General features: G+C 38.0%; 1 protein-coding gene across 1 annotated transcript in view; it reads left to right on the plus strand.

Annotated features, from left to right (window-relative positions):
- THSD7B (thrombospondin type 1 domain containing 7B) overlaps window positions 1-22,859 on the plus strand; it is an 891,282-nt gene that overhangs the window by 190,067 nt on the left and 678,356 nt on the right. Inside the window, exon 2 of the mRNA XM_066346150.1 lies at window positions 19,313-20,123. Within this exon, the coding sequence (XP_066202247.1) occupies window positions 19,313-20,123 (811 nt within the window). The remainder of the gene's footprint in view (window positions 1-19,312; window positions 20,124-22,859) is intronic.

Consider the following 22,859-nt stretch of genomic DNA (forward strand, 5'->3'; position numbering starts at 1 on the left):
AACTTTTGCACCCTAGGAATAAATTCTTAGGGATTCATATCTGTATTAAAAACCTTGAGAGCCCTGGCTGGTTGGCTCAGTGGTAGAGCGTCGGCCTGGTGTGCAGGAGCCCTGGGTTCGATTCCCGGCCAGGGCACACAGGAGAAGCACCCATCTGCTTCTCCACCCCTCCCCTTCTCCTTCCTCTCTGTCTCTCTCTTCCCCTCCCGTAGCCAAGGCTCCATTGGAGCAAAGTTTGCCCAGGTGCTGAAGACGGCTCTGTGGCCTCTGCCTCAGGCGCTAGAATGGCTCTGATTGGGCAGAGCGATGCCCCAGATGGGCAGAGCGATGCCCCAGATGGGCGGAGCATGCCCCCTGGTGGGCGTGCCAGGTGGATCCTGGTCGGGTGCATGCGGGAGTCTGTCTGACTGCCTCCCCGTTTCCAGCTTTAGAAAAGTACAAAAAAAAAAAAAAAACCTTGAGAAGTTTACAAAAAAGAGAACTTTAGATTTTAACTCTGCATTGTTCACAAATTTACCTAATAACAGTCATTCCCTGTCTACTGATCTCAGAGAATGCAGTCATTCTACTGGACACATTTGTGGAATCCCCCACCCCCCAGGCTATGTTCAGTTCCAGTGAGAGGGTGATTCCACCAGGAAAGGCAGAGGGAGGTAGTATAGTTACTTCTTTGTCTCAGGAGCTGTTAAAATTCAGTATATTTTTCTAATCATTCGTGTACTAGCATGAAGTCTATCAAGTGATAAATGGTACCTTATAATAATTACTATTTTATTATGTAAATATAAACTGCCCCATAATTCAATTGACATTTCTTCAATTTCTTTTCATTTTAGGTCGAATACCCACAATGCACTCTGTGAAATTTCAATTATTAAAGGGATAGGGAGGAGGTGGGGAGGACAAGAGGAGGCTAAAAGGAGTTGACACAGCCCCATGCTCACCCAGCGAGCAAAGGTTAATGAGGGTAGATTTGCCCAGTGCACTACTGAATGAAGGCCTTGAATGTCCTGTGGGGCTGTCAGCCATCGGGCTGATGAGGGGTGTATTTAATGTTACTTCTCTCATTCCTTTTAATTATTAAATATAGTGGTGATTATTGCTGTGGGTTTCCATCTCAGCTAAAACTAAATTTAGGTGTATTAAAAATATCTTTTTTATTCATCTTTAACTTAGTTCAATTATTTATGTTGAGTTTTCTTTGCCATCAGGGTCTCTTGTTTCTCTCTGGGAGATCCTTCTTTTTTTTTGGGGGGGGGGGGATCCTGCTTAAGCCATCAGTCCACACTGCTCACCACTTGTACCACCCTTATTCCTGATAGACTGGCTGGTGGCAGTCCAGAACTTGTGTGCCATTCTCAGTCCTTTGTGATGCTTTCCCGCTGTGCTGAGCGCTTGCATTTTTAGAAGGGGCTCAGTGACCTTGAGTCCCTCTGCCTGGACATCCCAGGCTGTCCCCTTCTCTCTCTCCCTCACCCCCTCTCACTTCCTTTCCCCTCTCCCCTTCCCATTCTGATCAGTTTTGCTCCAGGCAGGAGAAGTGCCAGAGAGGAAGGTTTCTGTGTAGAGCTGGTAGATGTGTGCCTGGGGAGGACCTCACCCTCAGTAACACCCAACAGAACCTTCTTAATGCTGAACTTCTGGCAACACAGAAACCAGGTGCCTGTTAGACTGCGTTCATTTTCAAAATTGCCTTCCCATCACCTTCTCCGAATAAATCTCTGTGTTTCTGTCAATAACACATACTTCTTAAACATGTTCCTCCCATTTCCCCAACCCCACACATAGGTGGGTACTGAGTTTCTGACTCAAACTGCACTTTTCAGAAAACAATACCACTCAGCACCCAGCCGGGCTGTGAGCAGGAAGACATTTTCTACAGAATGCTCGTGGTTCTAGCTGGGAGCCTGCACGCTGGCAGGTTCCCCTTGCTCTGGTGCTTCCTCCTGTGGTGAGGAGCAGTCCAAGTCAACAGCCTTAATACACACCCTTCAGGCCTTTCCTTTCTTTGGTGTTTTTCTCAGAATATTAAAATGTAATCATGGGCCTGGCTGGTTGGTTCAGTGGTAGACTGTCGGCCGAGCATGTGGAAGTCCCAGGTTCGATTACCAGTCCGAGCATACAGAAGAAATGACCATCTACTTCTTAACGCCTCCCCCTCCTACTTCTCTTTCTCTTTCTCCCTTTTCCTCCCATGGCCATGGCTCAATGGAGCAAAGTTGGCCCTGGGCACTGAGGATGGCTCCATGGCCTCACCTCAGGCACTAAAATAGATAGGTTGCTGAGCAATGGCCCCAGATGGGCAGAGCATCCCCTGGTATGAGGCCTATGGGGTGGATTTCAGTTGGTGTGCATGAAGAGTCTGTTTCTCTGCCTCCTGGCCTCTCACTTAATTAAAAAATAAAAATGTAATTATGTCAACAAACTCTAAAGAGATCACATTCACACTTTTTAAAAAAAATACTTTTTACCAATTTTTCTGAAAATATCTAAGAAACTTAAGGCATCTGGAAGTTCTTGAAACTGCAAAGCTGCGTTGAGGACTGCATGACTCACTTGTTGTGAAGTGTTGAGCAGAGTCTGCCCACAGCTGCTGCTGACATCGTAACGAACCTTTGACTACCGTGATTTCCATCTCCTATCAGTTTTTAAGTTTGTGATTGGAAGGCCAGGATGATAGGAATGATTTTCATTGTTATTTATTTGAATTCTTTCTTTTTATTAGGAAAAAAAAAAAGCATTTGATTGAGTTAAATTGCTATGTCAGTTAGGGCATTCAGATCAGAGCTGTAAGATCAAAGGTATTTCTGTAGAACTGAGTATTTCAGTACATTAACATGCTACCTCAAAGACTGGACGCCCATCCCTGGATGCACGTACTTTGTGGAGCCTGGCTAGCAGAGCCCAGAGTGAAAGAGAGAACAATGACATTAGAAGTGAACTTGGGGAAAGCCAGTATTTAAGAATTCAGTTGGGCATTATATTGGAGGTTTCTTCCTTTAAGCAAAGGGAGATTTTAAAAAAAGTTTTTTTCCCCTCTTTGGGGAAGAACTATCAACCTATTTGTGTGATGAGTTTCCAGTGGTGATATTACTCCTAGTTATATTCAGACCTGATCCTGATTCCTACAATGTTGTTTGTTCCACCTTCTGTAGGGACGGTGGCACTGGGAATAGAGTGGTGAACAGGACCCACATGCTTCTGCTATCATGTGGTGTATAATCAAGTGGGAGGGACAAGTATTATACCATGGATTATACAATTGGATTTGTAATTGCGAGAGTGATGAATGCTTTGTAAAAGAGTAGTAAGGTACTCTCAGAGCTTGGGGAAGAGTTCCCCAAGGTGGGGACTTAAAATCTGAAGATTGAGTGGAAATTAATTTGAGCTCTAGGGGGTGCAGCATGTGGTTTGGCTTAAGGGACAAGCCATGTTGCAGCCCAGGCATGAGAGGAAGCTTGGAGCACTGGAGGAACGGCAAGGCGGCCAGTAAGACTGGGGTTCACTGTGAGTGAATGTGGGTGGCCCAGGCAGTCAGAATCCAGTGGGGTAGAATGGGCGGGCTGGAGAAGGGAGGCACTTTCACATCCTGTTAAAATTTTTGTTTTTCTTTATTCTGAGAGGAATAGGAAGCTGCTGATGAGCTTTAAGCATGGAAGTGATATAGATGTCAAGCTGCACCCAAAGTGGTACAAATTTTAGTTATTCAAAGATATATGACTGCAATCTGGAGAAATGAATGATATCCTGGGTGGAGTGGGGTGGGGCAGTAGATTCTGGAAGGCCAGACTAGAGGTTACTCTTTCCAGTTCTACAAAATAAAGTGGTGGTTGGGACAAGGGTGTTGGCAGAGGGGATGAAAAAGTATGGCTGGATTGGGTTGTGTTGCGAGGGAAAGCTGATGGGGGTTGATCGGACTTGATGTTTGTAAACAGAGCCTTTGGGATGCTCATTAGCCTATATAAGATAAATAGGAATTTTTGGTTGTTTCTACATAGAAAAAAAATACTGTGATTTAACTATAGTACTGCTGTTTCTCAAATATTTTTTTTTTCAAATACAGTAACTGGGAAATTATTTTTCAGAACAGAAGAATAGTGTCTCAAATAGTCTTAAAATTACTCTTTCAACACAGGAATAATTATTTCTTTGAAAAAGGAATTAGATGGATTAGATGTTCTGTTCACCACAATGCAGCTTATGTTTTGTTCTCTCTCATTGTCCATTATGAATGTCTGGTACTGGAGGGAGAGATGTGTGGAGAAGCAGATATTCTCCATATAACCCTTAGAAAATCAAAGTTACTGAGAAGAAAATATTATCTCCAATACGTTCTAGTATAAATTTTATCCTAAGGGAAATTAATTCTGGAGTTCTGTTACTGGCCACCAGAGTGGACGCCACCCAGTGCTTTTGCTCTGTGTATTTTTAAAGACTATGTGCATGGTCATAACACCGCTGCTGTTCCAGCAAACCTTTGATCGACAATGCTCAGGCCTCCAGTGTCAAGCCCAAAATACGGTACATTGATTATTCACTGTGGAATTAGCACTCTTTCTTCTCTTTCATGGTCAGGGACACAGTTTAAGTTGGCTTTCTGTGTAGGATAAAGAAAACAGATTCCTGGGCCTCCTGAAGTGTGTTCACTGCCTGGGTGGTCAATAAGCTAGGGGAGAAAGTCCTTCAAAATAGCATAGTGAGCAACTCAGCTTTACCCTGTTGCTGACTTAGTCTCCATTGCCTTTTCCACTTAGCTGATCCAAGACAGCCTCTACGTGAATGATTTTCTTCCACTTCTCCAGGGAACATAAAGGGCTTAACAGAAGAGTTTATTGTAAGTAAAGTCCAGTTGAGTAGAGCCACATTTATGGGATGAGAATATTCCATAAATACCCCTTGACAGATATCAGAGCCATAGGAGTTCCGGGGCCAGCACCTGAGCCAGGCCATTGAGCTAGGACGAGGAGCTTTACGCCAGAGAGGAGGGGCAGGGCTCTGGGTCTTCATACCAGCCATGCTCAGAATGGAACCCCTTCCAAATACTGTATATTTTACCTATGGGCTCTACAAGGCTTCGTTGGCTTAAGAGATATTGCTGTTAAAAACAGTTAAACTGCAGTTGTGGAAAAGGTTAGGAGTCGATAGAATTGTGGAGACATTCCAGTCTCAGGGCTCCTTGATTGGTCTTTGACTTCATGCTTTATGGTCTTATCTGGCAAAGCAAACCAGTATCAATAATATATGTAGGAGAGTGACGTCACGGAAATGGCGCCGTGAGCAGCGCGTCTGACAGATCTCCCCAAAATCACAACAAATTTATCAACTAGAAACAGAAAAATTTATCCTCGGAGCATTCCGGAGTTCCACACAAACTGAAAGAAGTTAATTACCGCAGGGATGTTCATTCAAGCCGCGGAGGGAGTGCGCCTGTGTTTTTACTCTTTATTAATTCTAATTAGTGATATCAACAAGACTACCCTCAGATGCCAATAAGAAAGAGGAAATCGAATATTATGGATACAAAAGAAAGAGAGGTAACACAAATAGATGTGGAAAAATCTATGGAGAAAAGACTTAACATATTGGAAGCCTTGGAGCTAAATGACAGAGAATTTAAAATAGAAATCTTAAAAATACTCAGAGATATACAAGAAAACACAGAAAGGCAATTTAGGGAGATCAGAAAACAACTCAATGAACACAAAGAATATATTACCAAGGAAATTGAAACTATAAAAACAAATCAAACAGAAATGAAAAACTCAATTCACGAGCTGAAAAACAAGGTAACAAGCTTAGCTAACAGAACAGCCCAGATTGAAGATAGGATTAGTGAAATAGAAGACAAACAACTTGAGGCATAACAGAGAGAAGAAGAAAGAGACTCAAAAATAATAAAAAACGAGAAAGCCCTACAGGAATTGTCTGACTCCATCAGAAAGAATAACATAAGAATAATAGGTATATCAGAGGGAGTAGAGAAAGAAAATGGAATGGAGAATATACTCAAATAAATAATAGACGAGAACTTCCCAAGCCTGTGGAAAGAACTAAAGCCTCAAATTCAAGAAGCAAACAGAACACCGAGTTTTCTTAACCCCAACAAACCCACTCCAAGGCACATCATAATGAAGATGACACAAACCAATGACAAAGAAAAAATTCTCAAGGAAGCCAGGGAAAAGAAGAGTACAACATATAAAGGAAGGCCTATTAGATTATCATCAGATTTCTCAGCAGAAACACTACAAGCTAGAAGAGAGTGGACCCCAATATTTAAAGTCCTGAAAGAGAGGAACTTTCAGCCAAGAATACTATACCCATCAAAGCTATCCTTCAAGTACGAAGGAGATATAAAAACATTCACAAATACAGAAAAGATGAGAGAATTTATCAGCAGAAAGCCCCCACTCCAGGAAATACTAAAGGGGGTTTTCCAACCAGATTCAAAGAACAAAAGAAAACAAATCACAAGTAACAGCTCCAAGAAGAACACAATAAAACCAAACTTAAACTGTGACAACAAAGGAAAAAAAGGGGGGAGAAGATGAAGATTAACAGTAGCAAAGGACGATGAAGTGCAGAAATATGCATAAGATAGGGTACTACAATGAATATGGTAGGTACCCTTTTCATTACTTAATGGTAACCACCCTTGAAAAAACCACCACAAAAACACTTGTCTTAAAAAAGGTAGCAACAGAGGAAAGAAGTATGGAACACAAACAAACAAAAACAAATGATAGAAAAACAAAAGAGAAGAATCAAACAAGATACAAAACTAACAGAAAGCAATTTATAAAATGGCAGTAGGGAACCCACAAGTGTCAATAATTACACTAAATGTAAATGGATTAAACTTACCAATAAAAAGACACAGAGTAGCAGAATGGATTAAAAAAGAAAATCCAACTATATGCTGCCTACAAGAAACACATCTAAGCAACAAGGATAAAAACAAATTCAAAGTGAAAGGCTGGAAAATAGTACTCCAAGAAAACAACACCCCAAAAAAAGCAGGGGTAGCAATACTCATATCTAATAATGCTGACTACAAGACAGAAAAAGTACTCAGAGACAAAAATGGTCATTTCATAATGATTAAGGGGAAACTGAATCAAGAAGACATAACAATCCTTAATATATATGCACCAAACCAAGGAGCACCAAAATATATAAGACAGCTACTTATTGACCTTAAAACAAAAACTTACAAAAATACAATCATACTTGGAGACCTCAATACACCGCTGACGGCTCTAGATCGGTCATCCAAACAGACAATCAATAAAGATATAGTGACCTTAAACGAAATACTAGAACACCTGGATATGATAGACATCTACAGGACACTTCATCCCAAAGCGACAGAGTACACATTTTTCTCTAGTGTACATGGAACATTCTCAAGAATTGACCATATGTTGGGCCACAAAGACAATATCAGCAAATTTAGAAAAATTGAAATTGTACCAAGCATATTTTCTGATCATAAAGCCTTGAAACTAGAATTCAACTGCAAAAAAGAGGGGGAAAACCCCACAAAAATGTGGAAATTAAACAACATACTTCTAAAAAATGAATGGGTCAAAGAAGAAATAAGCGCAGAGATCAAAAGATATATACAGACAAATGAAAATGAAAATACGACATATCAGAATCTCTGGGATGCAGCAAAAGCAGTAATAAGAGGAAAGTTCATATCACTTCAGGCCTATATGAACAAACAAGAGAGAGCCGAAGTAAACCACTTAACTTCACACCTTAAGGAACTAGAAAAAGAAGAACAAAGACAACCCAAAACCAGCCAAAGAAAGGAGATAATAAAAATCAGAGCAGAAATAAATGAAATAGAGAACAGAAAAACTATAGAAAAAATCAATAAAACAAGGAGCTGGTTCTTTGAAAAGATCAACAAAATTGACAAACCCTTGGCAAGACTCACCAAGGAAAAAAGGCACAGGACTCAAATAAATAAAATCCAAAATGAAAGAGGAGAGATCACCACAGACATCATAGATATACAAAGAATTATTGTAGAATACTATGAAAAATTATATGCCACCAAATACAACAATCTAGAAGAAATGGATAAATTCCTAGAACAATACAACCTTCCTAGACTGAGTCATGAAGAAGCAGAAAGCCTAAACAGACCAATCAGCAGGGAGGAAATAGAAAAAACTATTAAAAACCTCCCCCAAAATAAAAGTCCAGGCCCAGACGGTTATACTAGTGAATTCTATCAAACATTCAAAGAAGACTTGGTTCCTATTCTACTCAAAGTCTTCCAAAAAATTGAAGAAGAAGCAATACTTCCAAACACATTTTATGAGGCCAACATAACCCTCATACCAAAACCTGGCAAGGATGGCACAAAGAAAGAAAACTACAGACCAATATCTCTAATGAATACAGATGCTAAAATACTAAACAAAATACTGGCAAACCAAATACAACAACATATTAAAAAAATAATACATCATGATCAAGTGGGATTCATCCCAGAATCTCAAGGATGGTTCAACATACACAAAACGGTTAACGTAATACACTATATCAACAAAACAAAGAACAAAAACCACATGATCTTATCAATAGATGCAGAAAAGGCCTTTGATAAAATACAACACAATTTTATGTTTAAGACTCTCAACAAAATGGGTATAGAAGGAAAATATCTCAACATGATAAAGGCCATATATGATAAACCATCAGCCAACATCATATTAAACGGCATAAAACTGAGGACTTTCTACCTTAAATCAGGAACAAGACAGGGTTGTCCACTCTCTCCACTCTTATTTAACGTGGTGCTAGAAGTTCTGGCCAGAGCAATCAGACAAGACAAAGAAATAAAAGGCATCCATATCGGAAAAGAAGAAGTAAAGGTATCACTTTTTGCTGATGATATGATCCTATACATCGAAAACCCGAAGGACTCCACAAAAAAATCATTAGAAACAATAAACCAATACAGTAAGGTCGCAGGATACAAAATTAACATACAAAAGTCCATAGCCTTTCTATATGCCAACAATGAAATATTAGAAAACGAACTCAAAAAAATAATCCCCTTCACGATTGCAACAACAAAAAAATAAAATACCTAGGAATAAACATAACAAAGAATGTAAGGGACCTTTATAATGAAAATTACAAAGCATTGTTAAGGGAAATCGAAAAAGATACAATGAGATGGAAAAATATTCCTTGTTCTTGGATAGGAAGAATAAATATAATCAAAATGGCCATATTACCCAAAGCAATATACAAATTTAATGCAATTCCCATCAAAATTCCTATGAGATTTTTTAAAGAAATGGAACAAAAAATCATCAGATTTATATGGAACTATAAAAAACCCCGAATAGCCAAAACAATCCTAAGGAAAAAGAATGAAGCTGGGGGCATTACAATACCTGACTTTAAACTATATTATAGGGCCACGATAATCAAAACAGCATGGTATTGGCAGAAAAATAGACACTCAGACCAATGGAACAGAATAGAAAGCCCAGAAATAAAACCACATATATATGGTCAAATAATCTTTGATAAAGGGGCCAACAACACACAATGGAGAAAAGAAAGCCTCTTCAACAAATGGTGTTGGGAAAACTGGAAAGCCACATGCAAAAGAATGAAACTCGACTACAGCCTGTCCCTGTGTACTAAAATTAATTCAAAATGGATCAAAGACCTAAATATAAGACCTGAAACAATAAAGTACATAGAAGAAGACATAGGTACTAAAATCATGGAGCTGGGTTTTAAAGAACATTTTATGAACTTGACTCCAATGGCAAGAGAAGTGAAGGCAAAGATAAATGAATGGGACTACATCAGAATAAAAAGTTTTTGCTCAGCAAGAGAAACTGATATCAAAATAAACAGACAGCCAAGTAAATGGGAAATGATATTTTCAAACAACAGCTCAGATAAGGGCCTAATTTCCAAAATTTACAAAGAACTCATAAAACTCAACAACAAACAAACAAACAATTCAATAAAAAAATGGGAAGAGGACATGAACAGACACTTCTCCCAGGAAGAGATACAAATGGCTAACAGATATATGAAAAGATGCTCAGCTTCATTATTTATTAGAGAAATGCAAATCAAAACTACAATGAGATACCACCTCACCCCTGTTAGATTAGCTATTATCAACAAGACGGGTAATAGCAAATGTTGGAGAGGCTGTGGAGAAAAAGGAACCCTCATTCACTGTTGGTGGGACTGTAAAGTAGTACAACCATTATGGAGGAAAGTATGGTGGTTCCTCAAAAAACTGAAAATAGAACTACCTTATGACCCAGCAATTCCTCTACTGGGTATATACCCCAAAACCTCAGAAACATTGATACGTAAAGACACATGTAGCCCCATGTTCATTGCAGCACTGTTCACAGTGGCCAAGACATGGAAACAACCAAAAAGCCCTTCAATAGAAGACTGGATAAAGAAGATGTGGCACATATACACTATGGAATACTACTCAGCCATAAGAAGTGATGACATCAGATCATTTACAGCAAAATGGTGGGATCTTGATAACATTATACGGAGTGAAATAAGTAAATCAGAAAAAAACAAGAACTACATGATTCCATACATTGGTGGAACATAAAAACGAGACTAAGAGACATGGACAAGAGTGTGGTGGTTACCAGGGGTGGGGGGAGGGAGGACATGGGAGGGAGGGAGGGAGAGAATTAGGGGGAGGGAGAGGGGCACAGAGAACTAGATAGAGGGTGACGGAGGACAATCTGACTTTGGGCGAGGGGTATGCAACATAATTTAATGACAAAATAACCTAGACATGTTTTCTTTGAATATATGTACCCTGATTTATTAATGTCATCCCATTACCATTAATAAAAATTTATTAAAAAAAAAAATAATATATGTAAGATCTTGAGACGACAGTAGGTATTTTAAAAACATGGCAGCTGTTACTTATATAGCTGTTGTTATTTTAGAGACGGATCATTCCTGATTGGAGCCTGAGACTTCTTTGGTGTGCAGAAACCCCGAACCTTGCTGGATGGTCCTGCACAGGAGCTCAGTCATGTTCTTAAGCATGCAAAGGCAGAAGAATCACCCTCCACACTGTGAAGGGCCTCTGGCAGCAGCTCTCTGCTTCAGGTGCCAGTCCAAAAGACTGTAAGATCTCAGCATCAACTGGCAGTTTGCTGCTTATGTTTTATGCGTTTTTATGTAATTTCCACTTTTTTGTTGTTTTTCCTGCCTTCTCCCACACCTTGGATTACAACTGTTGACAGAGTCCTTACTCTTCCCTTGTAGTCTCAGAACTGTTCAGATGGAAGCCAGGGTGGTATGATATAAGCATCACTGGACTGGGTGTCAGGGATGGAATTGTCAGTCCCGTCTGTACTCAGAATGACTGTGTGACTTTCGACAAGTGATTGAATTTACCTGGGCTTTATTTCCTCCTTGAAACACTGTATGTGGGCTATAAGATTCCCTTTCATTCCCACATTGTGGGCAGTTAACAGGATTTATAGATTTTAGTGATCTGAAAAGATCTACTTTGTGAAATGCAGTGAAATATATGAGGTTTGAGAGTCTCTTTTTGGCTTCAGAATTTTTAGAAAGTGGGACTAAAACCAAATATATTGATAAACAATTTGTAAAGGGTAGTTTTTTGTCTGTGGTATTCACATTAACTGATGAGTTGTTCAGCTGTATCTCTACTCTGCTTTGCTGACAGAATACTTTTAATGGATGTTCTAGCCACTGACAACTAAGAATCGGCAGTCATAAGTAATAAGTAACAGAGATGCTTTGCTTTTTATTCAGAGGTATCTGTCCACAGTGATGAAATGAACTGAGAACATGCTGTTAGGTGTCACACAAAACCATAATCACAGAAGGAGTCTGGGATATGAGCACCAATGCTTGTGCTTGCTTTGGAGTTAAAATACAGTAGTCCAAATGCTGTCATGTGCTCACATGGAATCCTGAAATGTCTTCAAAAGTAAATCTTTATACCTATGAAAATGGAAGTTATATCTGGAAACTTGTAATTGTTGCTGTTAAATGTTTTAAAAGAGAATTGTTGGGATATTTTAGCATACATATCCTTCAGATCACAATCATGTTTTAGACATAGTTTTAAAATTAATAAAGGATATTTGTGGTTCCTGTAAAAAGTGCAATGGGATTTTTTTTAATAAAATACGTTAGGATTTGAATTCCTTCTCATTTAACATTTTTTCTAGGTTGTTACATTTTCTATGTTGTATTTCTATTGATCTGATGCATAACTCACTAATGGCTCTTACTAACAAACATGTTTTCTCTGGGACTTGAGTAAATATTGTGTGGCTTTGTGTGCCATCTGCTAGTGAAGGTTTTTAATTATCATGATAGATTTAGAAATGTAGTCTTGGCAACTGTCATCTCTTCAGGCTGCCGTCGGCATACCTGTCTCTGGCCCTCTCTCCCAGTTTCAAGTTTACGGTGTTAGATCTAATGGGCTCCAGGATGTCAAAGCATTAGACTGTTAATCCTGTGTATAAAATAAGTATAAATAGGCCTGAAGCAGGGACCAAGAGTTCTCTTCATGAGCAAACTGGCATTCCATCTAGTGCACAGATTTTGAGTGATATTTAATGTCTCGTTCATTTATATATTCCCAGAGTCTAACACATTACCTTTCAAGTGGCAGGTAATTAATAATTGTTATTTTAATAAGTGAATACTCAGACAACACTTTTTTTTTTATTCTTTGGGTTCTTTGATGGATTTTAGAAAGTGTGATTTCTTAGATAATTGTCCATCCACTATGCGATGGAGATATAATTTCCATTAACTCATGGTTGATATGAAAGCTCTTTGAAAAGTTACCACATAAATTTCAAGCTGTTTCTTGGAGGTGAAGCATATTACCAATAAGACTATGTTGTTTGATCTTGTATTTGGTAACTGAGATTTACGAGTGCTTTGATGTAGTAATGATCTACAAATAATTTTTTAAAATACTTAAGCTCTGCATTGGCATTTATGTCGTTCTTCAATTCCTTCACTGATCTTAAAAATAAAGCAATGTCAGGATAATAAAAGCTGTGGTTAAAAATGAAGAATAAAGCAAACATCTCTTCCTACTGCATAGATGGTATTACACCAGGATTGCTGCCTCAAACAGTGGCTAGAACTGTGCAGAAGCTAAAGGGAGTTGGTTCATTCTTTGCTGTCTTGTCCTCTAGAACTCTTTTTATTTTATTTTATTTTATTTTATTTTATTTTATTATTTTATTTTATTTTATGTTTTCAGGCATCTTAATGAATACACCTAAAATTCAGGCATCCAGCAGGTTGTCTTAAATTAACAATCAGATTGGGGGATACATTCATCTAAACTAATCAAGTTAAAGATAACTTAATTAAGAAAATAAAATTTGCCAGCACATATCTGCTTCTAAAGGAATATTACATTAGAGCATTCAGGTATTTGCATTTTCTGCAGAAACACTGGCAGAAAAAAGAGAGAAATCACAGTCTTAAATGGGAATGTGACCTAAGAGTTCACCAGTGCAAATAATTTACTTCTACACTAGAATTTTAACCTGTTAATTGAAACCGACATGCCTTAAAATATGTAACACTTTATTCCAGGGTAACTGTGTCTGTCTCACAGAAAGCATAGTAAGCTGTAGGTGGATGATGATTTTTACATAATGTTGATCCAAGTATATAATTACAGCCTTGCTATTCTTATTATACCATTGAAATGTTTTCTATAAATGTAACACAGTATGAGTTTTAGTTTAGAGCCTTATTATGTCTGTAGTTAATCTTTAAATTCTTAAATTGTTCTAAATTTTGTTTTATTTTTATTACTTGAAACCTGATTTCAATTAAGAAATATAAAATGATTGACGTTTAAAAACAGAAGTTTATTTTATATTTTCTTTAGAGTATTTATCTCAGATATATATTCTGAATGTAATTCTATTTTATATACATACACATTTAAAGGTGATTCTCTTTTTCTTCAAACAACTGTACAAAGTTTTCATATGTTTTTATTTCTGAACTTGAGCAAGAGATGTAAGATTCCTCAAATTGCAGATCACATTTCACTGTAATATGCATGTTTTCTGAAATAGCAGAATCCCTCAGGGCTGTGTGATTTTCACTATTGTGTGTGTTTAAAGTTCATGACCAAACAAACTGAATAAATCATGGAACACATTTTCTCTCCATGCCCGAAAACGGAAAATTATTATAGGTCAATTGCTGAGAGATTTCTCTCCATCTCATACATGTTGCTTGCAATTTGTTTTTCATTTAGTCCAAGCAAACACAATACACTTTACATTTGCTTGTTATTTACATGGTTTTGTTGTTGTTGTTTGCTTTAACATAAGGAGAAACTATTCTCCATCGACTGTGCTTTTCTAAATGTACTGACTAATGTGTACAAACATGCATGTATCTGTTTTTTTATTAATTTTAATGGGGTAACATTGATAAATCAGGGTACATATGTTCAGAGAAAACATCTCCAGATTATTTTGAATTTGGTTATGTTGCATTCCCATCACCCAAAGTCAAATTGTCTTCCGTCACCTTCTAACTGGTTTTCTTTGTGCCCCTCCCCTCCCCCCACCCCATGCATATTTTATTGTGCAAGAGCTGCTATCCTAAACTTCAAGGGCCAAGAGGGGAAATCATTGTTTACATTACCACATTGATTATTTGCTCTATTCATATTCAAAAGAATGTTAGCTAGCAAATAGAAGAGATTCTAGCTAAGCTACTAACAAATCTGCCTGTGATTTTAGGATCACATGTAGCAAGGTACAACCTGGAAATGGCTCTTTTCACCTGCAGGGCAAGAGCCTATGCTAGGAGCCAACAGGTCTGGAGTCCCCTTCTAGTTGACCACATGCTGACTATGTACTCTTGGCGGTGCTTTGTAACTTTTCTTAGGTTCATTTTGCTCAAGGATAAAATGTGCTCGCTAGCCCCATCCCATGAGACTTAACAAAAACAGGAAGGAAAGAGAAAGGAAGGTGCTTGGCAAATCATTAGTGGTGTACTATAAACCTGGCTCACTGTTTTGTTTTGTTTTTATCTTAATTTGCCTTGATTTGTAGTGTGGTATAAATCCTCCCACCATGGCCAATTTCCAACAGTGAACAATTTAACAGCCGCCTAGTAAAATTCCTAAATATTTAACAGTCCCCTGGTACCAGCCAAGTATACACACCACTGCTAGCCCTCAATAAATGGCTGTAATTATTTCTTTGTCTTTTCTTTTTATATTCCCTTCCCTTCCCTTCTCTTCCCTTCCCTTCCCTTCCCTTCCCTCCCCTCCCCTCCTCTCCACTCCTCTCCCCTCACTTTCTCTTTCTTTCTTTCTTTCTTTCTTTCTTTCTTTCTTTCTTTCTTTCTTTCTTTCTTTCTTTCTTTCTTTCTTTCTTTCTTTCTTTCTTTCTTTCTCCCTTTCTCCTTTTCTCTCTTTCTTTTCTTTCTCTTTATTTCTTTCTTTTACAAAAGGAGGGGAGATAGTGAGACAGACTCCTGCATGTGCCCTGACAGGGAGCCACCCAGCAATTCTGTCAAGGGCCAATGCTCTAGTGCTGATTTATTTTTAGCAACTAAGGCTGATGTGCTCCAAAGGAGCTATCCTCAGCACCTGGGGCCATGTTTGAACCAAGCCACTAGCTGTGGGAGGGGACGAAGGATAGAAGGTGGAGAAAGAGACTTCTCCTATGTACCCTGACCAGGAATCGAACCCAGGACGTCCATACACCAGGCTAATACTCTATCTACTGAGCCAGTGACAAGGGATTATTTCTAGATAGTCATCTTTTGTCTCCATTGATCTAGGAAAACAATTTCTGGTTGGTAAAATTCTGTATAGATGGAGGATGAGAAAGCTAGGGAAAGAATAGTAATTTATAATGTTTAAAATATTATGATTTCAAATAACTAACATGAGCTACCCTCTGAATATTGAAAGTAGATGAAAAACTTATAAGAAAAACATTTAATAATAAGAAATGTGTTAACTAAATACTTTAAATATAAGAATATGGACCACTTTATAAAATGTCCTAGGTGAATTAAATTTAATATTAACATTTCAAGATTATTTAGAAATTACTCAACTTTTTTTTTTTTTTTTTTCTGAAGCTGGAAACGGGGAGAGACAGTCAGACAGACTCCCACATGCGCCCGACCGGGATCCACCCAGCACACCCACCAGGGGTGATGCTCTGCCCACCAGGGGGCAATGCTCTGCCCCTCTGGGGCATCACTCTGCCACGACCAGAGCCACTCTAGCACCTGGGGCAGAGGCCAAGGAGCCATCCCCAGCGCCCGGGCCATCTTTGCTCCAATGGAGCCTTGGCTGTGGGAGGGGAAGAAAGAGACAGAGAGGAAGAAGGGGGTGGGGGATGGAGAAGCAAATGGGCGCTTCTCCTATGTGCCCTGGCTGGGAATCGAACCCGGGTCCCCTGCACACCAGGCCGACGCTCTACCGCTGAGCCAACCGGCCAGGGCCTTACTCAACTTTTTTGTTCTTAGAAACTTTAACCTTCACACACACACACACACACACACACACACACACACACACACATAATCCTAAATAAAAAATTATGTATATTTCATATGTAAACAAATATAGATAAATTGACAGCCATTATTTTAAAACCCAGTGCTTTACAAAAAAGGTTCTTTTAATTTTATCCAATAACTGTTTTATAACATTTAAGGCTGATTTTAGATTATAAAAATTTGCTGCAATAATTATTCTTTGAAATAATTTTTTACCAAGTAACTATGTGATCTTTTTTTTCTGTAATAATGCAAATTTGCATGCACAGTCTGGCATGATGGACATGGGATGGCATATTAAACTGAAATTGCTCCAGAATGTCTGGACATACTGTATTTCCCCAGATGCACTTTTTTTGAAAAATTTGGGGTCTAAAATCTGGGTGCATCTTATACAGTGGTTGTAGATTTTTTTTATTTGCATTTTCCACTTTTTCATGTGGATGAAGAGTTGTATGAATTTTATGATGAATAAAACTTGAGTTCAGTTACTTTATATAATACACTTTTTTTCAAATTTCAGGCCCCAAAATTAAGGTGTGCCTTATACATGGGAGCATCTTATACATGGGGAAATATGGTATTAAGTTTGAAAGTAGCCTGACCAGGTGGTGGCACTGTGGATAGAGAGTCGGACTGGGAGAACCCAGATTCAAGACCCCGTGGTCGCCAGCTTGAGCACGAGTTCATTTGGTTTGAGCAAAGCTCACCAGGTTGGACCCAAGGTCACTGGCTTGAGCAAGGGATCACTTGGTCTGCTATAGCCACCCCCACCCCCCACCCCCAATCAAGGCACATATGAGAAATCAATCAATGAACAACTAAGGAACCACAACAAAGAATTGATGTTTCACATCTCTCTCCCTTCCTGTCTGTCGGTTCCTATCTGTCCCTCTCTGACTCTCTCTGTCTCTCCCACACACACACACACACACAAATTTGAAAGTATCTTTTATGTAACAATGAACATCTCAATATACAAAGTTTAAAATTGTGGGTAATCTAAAAGGAGGTCATGAGACTTGAGTGCAGTTGATTTAATCAGTTTGTGCCAAGAACACCACTTCCCCTGTTGGTTTCCTGGACCATGCACAATGCTGGGACGACATGTTTGGGAAAGTACATGCAAACCCAAGGGCATTGGTGAGTAAGAGTTGATTTCCTTCAGTGAACCTCCCCTGCCCATTTCAGCAAGAAGAGACTCTAGCATGGAGATCCTAAAAGAAGAGAGGGTATTTTCTTTGTTCATCTTTCTCATAGAGTAACAAATCATTGAAACTATGGCTCTGCATGGTGTTGCCTAGCATACTAGGTTTACATATCCAGAGCCCAGTTGTGAGAAGAACTGGAATGACGGTGTACATTCGAACCTCTAACTGTTGTTCTCCTTGCGGCATATGGCCCCAAATGTTAATACCCATTTCTCTGGGGCCACTTATGATGTGCTTGTTAAATGCATGTGACTGTGTATACATGTACTGTTCCTAGAAATGTAATAGATGTGCATGAAAATATATTCCATAAAGTAATTAAGGGGCATTTTGGATGTTTGATCAGATTTGGAGAAAGAAAGACTGTATCTTCTCTCTCTCACCTGTGTAAATTAAAACATTCTCAGGGTATGAATTGCTTTTATGATGATCACAATCTTAGTATAGGGCAAAGGTTACATGGTTCAACTAATAAATGTTTTTTCAGGTTAATATTGAATATTTAAGTACACTGAAAGGGAGAAATATATTTTGACACAAAATGGGATTACTTGGAGTCCTTGTGAAAAGCTATATTATTAGCCTTCTGGACAAGCCAGCTGGTATATCTATAGATTAGATACAAAACATATGAGAAACATCAATGGGCAGGTCTTTCATCTGTCCATTTCTTTGACTCTTTCCCACAAAAACCAATTCATTAATTTAAAGATCTGGCATATTACAATGTAACGTTGGAAGTTTTACTTGGAGTCAATCCCTATCAATAATCAAAACAGGCATAGTTCAAGGGTTATGGGAGCAGAGCTTCCATAGGCAATTCAGTGTGAATTCCTTTTTACCCAACTTTTATCCACTAGATCAGATTTTTTCTTTTTTTATGCAATGAACTTTGCAAGCAAAAACCAAAATTGAGGACAGCTACTTAGAAAATGAAAATATGTTTAGAGTACTAAATTGGCAGGTTATCTTTAAATAACATATTTCTCTTCTGAACTATGTGGGATATTAGCATAAGAATTGAAAACATGAAAAATCTCACTTTATTAATACCTGGATTTAGTGTTTTTCTTCCTGATGAAACAATGCCTAACTAGAAACTATTAATATTAAATTAGATATATAGTCTTTGGAATACAATAATTAAAATGACTCCAATCATTTAAGTGTATGTTTTCTGCTTGGCACACCATTATATCATTGGTCCTCAGAACAGCTCTGTAAGTCAGTGCCTTTTATTTTCTCCCTGTGTAGTTAATAAAACTAAGACTTAGAAATTTGAAGTAATTCATCCGAGTTTACATTGCTGGTGAGCAATAAAGTGCAGATTATATGAAAGTCAACTCATGGAGAGACCGTATTCTTAACCACTAAATTATATTGCCCACCAAAAGCCATGATTTCACACTGGTTGTGTTGGGAAGGCGTGCAAATTGCCCCGTTTCTGTGTGGATGGTGGCCTGGAGTTTCTAATTAACCCATACCTGTTTTTCTGCCTGTAGGACCCTGGGGAAGGTGTGCAGGAGACTGTGGGCCTGGAGGAGTCCAGACTCGCACACTGTGGTGCTTCCACTTGGAAGGTTGGACAACGCACCTTTCTAACTGTGATGAGAACAATAGGCCTCCAAAGGAAAGAAGCTGCTTTCGAGTCTGTGACTGGCACAGCGACCTCTTCCATTGGGAGGTTTCTGACTGGCACCACTGTGTGCTTGCTCCTTCTTCCCTAGGCCAAGCCAAGCCTCGGGCTGCCGAGTGTGTGACGGCTCAGCATGGCCTGCAGCACCGGACTGTGCGCTGCATTCAGAAGTTGAACAGAACTGTGGTTGTAAATGAAATCTGTGAACATTTTTCCCCTCAACCCCCCACAGAACAAGCTTGCCTCATTCCTTGCCCCCGGGATTGTGTTGTATCTGAGTTCTCACAATGGTCCAAGTGTAGTACGGGATGTGGCAAGCAACTGCAGCACCGAACTCGCTTGGCCATTGCTCCGCCTCTCTATGGAGGTTCTCAGTGTCCCAACCTGACTGAGTCAAGAATCTGTGATGCTCCCAATTCCTGTCCTCTGGGGGAAGAGGAATATGCTTTTAGCCTTAAAGTTGGGCCGTGGAGTAAATGCAGACTGCCTCATCTTAAGGAAATTAACCTAAGTGGAAGAACTGTTCTGGATTTTAGCTCTGATTCAAAGGAGCAAGTCACCTTTAGACATCAAAGTTACAAGTCGCATCACCACGCCAAGCCCTGGGACATAGAGATAGGTTATCAAACCCGGCAGGTTTGGTGTACAAGAAGTGATGGGAAAAATGCTATGTTAAGGTAGGAGGACTTCAGTGTTTATATCTTTGATTCACCTAAATATTGTACAGTGTAAGGTTATAAGATTTCCTTCTGTTTTTCTACAAAGAGAAAATTGTAATCAGGTTTGGGATTTGGGTTTTAGAAGTTTCATTTCAAAAGTGTTCAATTTCAATTAAAAAAATTTGAGTGTAGACTAGACAGTGCTCTGAATTCTTTCATAATTGGTAGTGCAACTATATTGGATGTTATATATAAATATTTCCACAATTTAACAAGTATCAACCAGTTAAAGCATTTTGTTACTATAGTAATAAAAGATATGATAAATATTCAAGCTTACTCTCAAATTTGTGATAATTTGTTATAATTTTTTATAAAGTTTGTTAAAGTTATTTTGTTTTTGTTTATTTAGTTTTGTTTTCATAAATTTTTTTTTTGTATTTGAGCTGTGGATTTTTGTAGTAGTAATAATATCAATAAATTAATCCAAGACTGCTTTCTTTGGCATTGATTAATAAAAATATTAACTTGAACAACTCATAAAGGAAATGAACTAAAATTTTTAAAAGCAATAGTTTAGGTTTCAAGATTATTTGTAATTGTTTTATTTTAAATTGCAGTATAAAAAATATCATGATGCAAACCCAGAAAACTGTCGGAAGTAGTATTTTTTTAATTTTCCCCCAGAAGGTCTTGAATAGAAGCACTGGTATATTGCCACATTTTTTTCCAAATTAAGATACCTTTCAAAAGTATTTAAATTACCAAATAATGAAACACTCATCTTTGGAATTAATCATTATCATCATTTACTTTTTTCTCGGAATACACAGCTGTCTGGGAGAGGCTCAAAAGACTACCTCTGCGATTCAAGAACAAAGTAGTGTGATGATTTTATTTTTATTTTCAATCGACTTCACAAATGAGCATATTTTATCTTGGAGGCTTCGTTCTGATTTATACCATGTACAATTTGCAAAACCATTGAAGAGTGATTTTCTGCCTTTTATTGCCTGCCTCTGTGAAGCCCAAAAGATTAAGTAGATGATTTGGGTGATTATTGTTTGAATTTGTATATAGAATTCTGTAAAAACATTGTTTACTTAATATTCCACATTAAGTTATGACATAGAATATTTTTTTTAATTTCTAGCTTTACCATGTTCTTTTAAAAATATTAATAGACTTTGTTTTTAAAGCAATTTTATATTTACAGATAAGTTGAATGGAAAATACAGAGTTCCCATGTACCTTCTCATCACTTCCCCTCGGCACATACACTATTTTAAGCAGATATCTTGCATTAGTGCAGTACATTTGTTACAATGGATGAACAAACATTGATACATTACTATAGCCCAGAGTACATTAGAGTTCACTGTTTGTGATTACATTTTATAGGTTTGTACAAATATATAATGACGTGTATCCTTCATTGTTGTGTCATACAGAACAGTTTCACTGCCCTAAAAATCTCCTGTCCTCCATCTATTAATCTCACTCTTCTTCTCCCTGGATGCCTGCTAACCGATGATCTTTCACTGCTCCATAGTTTTGCCTTTTCCAGAATGTCATAGAGTTGGTTGGATTAATGCAGTGTATAGCCTTTTCTGTTTAGTTTCATTCACATGACCATATGCTTTTTTTCTTTATGACTATTGAAAAAAGATCACTTTAATTTGCTATTTTTAAAACTATATGAACTAATTAATGTATTTGTATTCCAAAGAAAGCTTCATTCACTTGGCAATATACTTTTCAGATTCATGGTTTGATAAGTCAATTCTTTTATCACTGAGTATTCTACTGTCCGATTGTGTTTATCCATTTACTTATTGAAGGATATCTTAGATGCTTCCAAGTTTTGGCAATTGTATATAATTCTGCTATAAACATTCATGTGCAGATTTTTTAATTGGACATATTTTTTTTCAATGCATTTGGGTAGACACCAATGAGCACGATTCATGGATATTATAGTAAGTGTATGTTTAGTTTGTAGGAAATTGCCAAAGAGTCAAACTAGCTGTATAATATTTCATCCCTGAGAGCAATGAATGAGAATTTCGGTTGCCTAATATGTTGGCTTTATTTGGTGTTCTCAATGCTTTGCGTCTTAGCCATTTTAATAGTTATGTAATGATATCTAGTTGTTTTAATTTACAATTCCTTACTGATAATATGATGTTCAGTATCTTTTCATGAGCTTATTTGCCATCTGTATATCTTCCTTGTTGAGGTGGCTATTTAAATCTTTTGCCTATTTATTGAGTTGTTCTTTTTCTTAAGTTTTGAGAGGTTTTTTGAATATTTTGAATATTAGTCCTTTATTAGATATGTGTTTTAAAAATATCTTCCAGTGTGTGACTTGTCTTTTTATTCTCTTAACAATGTATTTTAGAAAAAAATTTTTTTTTACCTTAATGAAGTCCAATTTACCAATATTTCTGTCATGGGACATTCTTTAGTGTTAAAGCTAAAAAAAAAAGTTACCGAGAGGCTGAGAGTGACGTCAGAGAAATGGCACCGTAAGGAGCGATACCGATAAATCTCCCCCAAAATTCAGCAAGATCTTTAACGAGACAGAAAAATCTATCCTTGGAGCCTCCAGCAGTTCCACACTAAACGCAAAGGTATGATCGAGCAAAAAATTGACTAAATATATAATCAACCCTGAAGGAAATAAGACGGAGGAAAAAACACTCCGCCTTCCTCACTAACCTAAATAAGGGCTGCTTTCACTGGGAACTGAGA

Source organism: Saccopteryx leptura, chromosome 7 (assembly GCF_036850995.1).
Source record: "Saccopteryx leptura isolate mSacLep1 chromosome 7, mSacLep1_pri_phased_curated, whole genome shotgun sequence".
NCBI classification, from domain to species: Eukaryota; Metazoa; Chordata; class Mammalia; order Chiroptera; family Emballonuridae; genus Saccopteryx; species Saccopteryx leptura.